This window comes from Parasteatoda tepidariorum, chromosome 7, assembly GCF_982258835.1.
Source record: "Parasteatoda tepidariorum strain Cologne lab strain chromosome 7, Ptep-v5.0, whole genome shotgun sequence".
Taxonomy (NCBI): Eukaryota; Metazoa; Arthropoda; class Arachnida; order Araneae; family Theridiidae; genus Parasteatoda; species Parasteatoda tepidariorum.
Window position 1 is genome coordinate 88,120,437 of NC_141761.1, and position 6,000 is coordinate 88,126,436.

General features: G+C 27.2%; 1 protein-coding gene across 2 annotated transcripts in view; it reads right to left on the reverse strand.

Moving 5' to 3' along the window:
• Positions 1-5,712, reverse strand: part of Wnt6 (Wnt oncogene analog 6) — a 31,026-nt gene extending 25,314 nt beyond the window's left edge. Inside the window, exon 1 of one of the 2 annotated variants that reach the window (XM_016050670.5) lies at positions 5,556-5,712. In XM_016050670.5, coding sequence (XP_015906156.2) covers positions 5,556-5,626 — 71 coding nt within the window. In that variant the 5' untranslated portion in view covers positions 5,627-5,712. Of the gene's footprint in view, positions 1-5,546 lie in introns of both variants that reach the window. The other variant, XM_016050671.5, reaches the window with a different exon arrangement.
• Between the last annotated feature and the right edge of the window lie 288 nt (positions 5,713-6,000).

Consider the following 6,000-nt stretch of genomic DNA (forward strand, 5'->3'; position numbering starts at 1 on the left):
ATACTAAAACTACTTGGAAAATTGCTAAAAGATTTTTAAATTTTCAAGATATTTAAAGTGAATCTTTTTCCCTTGATTTGTTTTAATAAATTTTTTTAGAAAATGTTTTTTTACATTGGTATTTAATGTGCTGAAACAGTGTGGAAATTTTTTTTAACAATTTGCTGAAAAAGCTCTAAAACGTAAATAAAAGGCTTACATTATGAATTGCCACTTAATAGGTCTTTCCATTAAAAATATTTAAAAATGGTAAATTCTTTAAGTAAAATTTTTGACTAAAATATAGTTTCAGTAAATGCACAATTCATTTTTAGATTTGTCTCTTACATGGGACGCTGATTAGTATCTAAATTTTGAAGATATTTTTAATCAAAACGAAAAAGCATCATCTCTAACATTGAGAGAAAAATTTTCATTAATATTTCGTACAAAATACTGTTAAAAGTAGATTTGAAATGTTGAACATTTTAAAGTCAATTGCTGCAAAATGGCTTCTTACTTAAAATTCTTCATGTTAAGTTCATTTACAATCTAGTTTTAAGTCAGATAGTGTCGTGATAAGATAATTCAAAATCTAGTGCTATAAAATATATTCCAAATTCTTTCTTGATAAACTATTTTATACTCCTTGAGAAGAAAATAATATGTTACCAAAAATTTTTCAGCATAAGATAATTTGCAATCTATTGCTGTAATATAGTTTATAACTCAAAATTTTTAACATAAGGTATTTTACAATTTATTACTGAATGGAAAAGCGTTAAACTGAAAATATTTTTTTGTTAAGCCAATTGGGTATAATATAGCCTACGTCACAGGTTGTGTTGTTCCTACTAAATTTAACCCATGAACGGCATTTTCTGCGAGCCTAACTTCAAGCCACAAATAAACAAACGAAGTGTTCGATCGTTTAAATAGCTGCTCGCCAGATTTTATTGCATTATAAAGAAAAGTTATTGTAAATACAACTAAATAAACAACAACAACTAAAACAAATAACAACAACTACTAATAACAATAACTAAATGAACAACAACTAAATTCCATTCGTTTAGCATTGCGTCATATGTTGTTCCTACTAAATCGAAGTAGTTGTGTTTTTTTCATATTATACCCAATTTACAATATTTTGCTTTAAATTTTTTTTATGCAAAATTTTATTTAACAAGAATATTTTCAATCTATTGTTAAAGAATATTTTGTAATTCAAATATTTGGTAATTCCTTCAAAAAATGCTTCTAAATGAAAAGTAAAGCATTTTTTTTCTACAGAAAACGATTTTTTTTTTTAAAAAAAGGAGAAAAACAATTTTTAAAAATTTTTTTCTGGAGAAAACGATTTTAAAAAATCAGCAGTTTTTAGTATATTTACTTTTAATACGCAATTCCGCAACTTTTCTATCACGTAATCAATTAATAATTCTTAAAATGTGAGAAACTTTTTAAGAATTAAACTATTTTGATAGCACATTGTACGAAATTGGAATATCTGTTCAACAGATAAAGTTAAAAAATATTAAAATAATAGTCATTAATTGTAAGTGACAAAATGAATAATTCATCAGAAAGAAAAAAAATTACCGGTTACAATAAAGGTCATAAATAATATTTTCCCCCTTTTTATTCTTTATATCGAAAACAAAGACATATACTGCAGTTTTGCAACAAAATTAAGTGTTGCAGACGTTTTTTTTTTTTTTTTTATTTACAATGGAGTCATTATTCTAACAAAGTCATTTGAAATGCAAACTACTGCTAATCTTTTACCTCAGCTGGTTCAACTGAATCAACATTATTTACGAACGAAAAATCAAGAAAACTCTTCCCATGTGATCAAATAAGCAATTAGGAGTAGTATTGTGGTAAGGAGTGTTACAATGTTACGGGACATTTCGCGATTCATAAAAGTTGCAATCAAACTTGTTGTGTCTGGTGATTTAATACTTTTCTTGCAAATCAAGTTTTGGGGCCCGTTTAAAAAGTGCACACATAGAAATTTATTACAAAGATTCAAAATGTTTATTAAGATTACCTCTTAATTTTAGTTTTTTGATAGGTTAAGGAACATAATATTTTGCTTATAGCTCTTTTTTTATAATAGGGGTCTGATTTTTCGAATGAATGCTTGTGAAATTTTCAAAATGTGTATTTAATAATTAAAGTTGGTGTATTTAATTAACTAAATAGTTTCTACACTATTTTAATAGCTAAATGTACCAAAAGGATTATATATACATTGTGCTACGCAGACTAAAGTATTTTATTAGTGTTTTATTCACGTTTAGCCAAATGTTCTACAAAGAAATTCAAAAGAATTTAATTTCTCCGGAATAGTTGGACCGATTTCTCTAAATTTTTGTATTTTGCCATGTAAAATAAATTTTTTTTAAATGATGTATGAAATGGTACACCTTACAATTTAAAATTTTTTCGAAGTTATAATTAAATTAATGAAGAATATTTTTTCAATTCGCTTAAAAATTTCTCGAGATATTGCAAAATACGCAAAAAAAACACAATTAATATTAAGGGATCCGAGCTGTACATCGCTTTGTTGACCAAACTATTGAGACTATATTTCCCAGATTACAGCTTAGTTTGGAAGTCAGAAATTCAAATTTTTCGAAAAAAAAGGGGATTTTATACAGAAAAAGTACGTTTTTCTGCCCGATTTCGTATTTTAAAATATCGTCTGCTGGTATCGAACAAGTAAGATTGAGTCTCAGAACGTGAGGATCTGATCATTAGATCAAAAGTTATTCAGGGTAGTGAGTTTATTTATTTTATTTATTTATTTATTTATTTTGCTCCCTGTACATTAAGATGCTACTTACCAAGCAAAATTGACTTAACTTTTTTTGCGCGTGTAATACAATTGTTTTAGTAAAACTCTTGATTTACAATGAAAGGATTTGGGGCCTTGGTGGCTCACGTTATATAGCACTCGCCTCTCAATGAGATGACCAGGGGGAAAATCCAAGCCATGGCTGGTCGATTCGAATTCTATATTTGGCTCGCAGTGACCACGGTGCTAATGTAAGATATCCTCAGTGGTAGACGGATCATGGGTTATAGTGACCCTCTGCCGTCAAGTTAACCATGGGTGGTTTTCATGATTTTCCTCTCCATGTTACACAACTGCGGGTAAGTTCTATCAAAAAGTCCTCCACGAAGGAAAATTACCCAATTCTTGATCCAGGAGCTCCCTTGTCTTTTGGATTGGGCTCAAAATTGCAAGGTTACGGAGTTGAACATCGGTAGTCGTAAACCCAAAGTTGGGTCGGCTGTTCAACGACAGTAATAAAATAAAATTAAATTAAAGGATTTGAGACAATAAAGTGACAAGTCACCGTTGTAAAGTTGATATTAGATTGTTTTTGTATAGCATTTCGGCTTCCCATAACTCTAACACCAACACTATTTGAGCTTAACAGCGCAAGCGCGAAAACTTCAAATGGGGTAGAAAATAAGAGTAGCATTATGGTTATACGATATGCAAAATCTCTCTATTGTTTCTTGATACGTTCATTTAGAAGCATTGTTATCTTAAACAATTTATTGAAACAATGACGTTTTCCTCCGAGATCACTCTAATGATCAATGATAAAATGTGTCTTATCATTATATAGCCCCAAACCTCTTATTCTCATTCAACGTGAAAATATTCGAGTGATTATTAAAGTGATTTTAGACGGTTGTAAAGATATTTTTTTTATCAAAAATTTATTTTAAATGCAATAATAATGCAACGAAAGCACAAATGGTATGTATCTGAAATAAAAAGACATAACTTGAACCATTTTATGAATAACGAACCTTTCATGCTTTCCAACAAACAGAAAAGGGAACTCATATTATCTTGCGTAGAATTATAGGAATGTAATTTCCTTATTTTTTTATTTTTCCTTATTAGTTTTTAAATATTTTATTTTGAGACTAATTAATGTTTTTAAATTTATCTTTCATTTTATTCATTGAATGTGCGATAGATTAAACCTAGTTTCCAATTTTGAAATTTTAAGGATTGTATGTTTTTTTTTTGTTTTTTTTAACGGAACTTGTTTTGAAGATAACTAGGACTTCAAAAGTGTAAAATTCGCTTACTAAGACTCATATATTTTAATAAACAAAATTTAACAAAAATGTCCTTAAATATAAAATTAAATACGCAATAAGAAAGAGAATTTTCGTTCTTAGCAAGGAGACATCGTTAGACAAGAAATAGGACTGTTATTGAAACTAGCAACGATCTTCGTTATGAAGATAGAAATACAATATACAATTAAAATATAAATTTTTTTGATATTGTAATTGTTGTTAATTGATTGTGATTTTTTGACAATAATTATTCTTAAGGCATTTATATTTATCATTATTTGTCAAATGAGAAAAGGAAACGTGTAACATTATTTCTGAAAATTGATGACAGGAAAAAAAGATAGTAAAGAGAGAAAGATGGATAAGTGCATTTTCATACCGCTTTTTTTTTAAACGAAAATAATGATTCTAAAAAGTTTTAAGAAGATCTAAAAAATTAAATGAGAACATAAGGAATATAATAAATAAGAGCATAATAAGCATACGAATAAGAAAAAAATATACAATGCTATTAAAGAACGCAAATAATATACTAAATATCACATGGAAAGAACATCGTTAAAAAACGATTTCTTAACTTTTAAATGATATACAATATGAATATGATAAAAATTTAAAAGACATTGTTTTTAATTGTTTTAACAATTTTTAAAAAAAAATTGAATTTTTTTTTTTTTTTTTTTTTTGAAATTTTTAAATTAATTTTGGTTTGGGAATTATTCATAGTCCAGAAGTTATTTTATCCTAAAACACTTTTCGTTAATTCCTTAAATTTAACATAAACATTATAATTATCATCTTTATTCAATAACTAATTACTGTAATAAAAAATTTACTAAAGATCTGGATCCTTATTTCTAACTAATACTAAGTGTTAGAGAAAAGATAATAATAAAAAATAAGGTGGTTACAGTATTCTCTAGAAAAATAACATTTTTCACGTTTATTTTTTTTAAAAAAATCTCTTAATTCAAAGCTTAATAGTTAAACATTTTAATTACTTTATTTCTACTTATGATCTGTATCATTTATTAATATAAAACGATATCTAGTAGATTTATTAACAAAAATAACAAAATCATTTGGAACAATAAATACTTTAATCAAAGCAGCTCTTCATTATTAATAGTTTAATTAGAAATAAAAAGAAAATTCTAACCTAATGTTAATTAACAACATTAAACTCAACTTTAAATATAAAATCTCAATAAAAAAAATTAAAAAATATTTTTTTCCAAAATTATTTTTTATGAAATACAACAATCAAAATTATTTTTATTTTAAATTATTTCAACTTTAATTAAAAATTCAATTCTAAATTCTGGATAAAGGAATTGTCACTAGCTAGAATGTCATCGCGTCAAAACACGTCGCACCGGAAGATAAACCGCAACACCATTATACCTTATTATTGCGTCATTATTGTTACACATGTAAATGATACGCACATTACTTACCACCAAAGACCGGTGACATGGAGCATGTATATCATGCATAGCAAGACGCATAGCATCCGCCGGCAGTCCATGGGGAAGACTCCGCTTTGAGTAACGTCTTCGCCTCTTTCTTTTGGATCACGGCCGCTTGCCTCATCCAAAACATCGGTGGGAGGAGAGAGAGGCATCACTTGTTTATAGGGAGCATCCACAAATTGCAAATTGTAGTATGTAGGTTTTTGTTGAAAAGCGTGAAAAGTTAAGTAACAAAATTAGAGCAGTTTACTAATTAGAGGTGGGGAAATATTTCATGAAATATTAATGTTATTTTGATGTGATAAAAATGTTTTTAAAAAAAGTATTTTTACAATATATCGTAAATACAATGTCTCGCAATAAATAACAAATGCTATAATATATCGTGAATATTGCTGATAACTTTAATTTTTGTTACATTGCGATCATT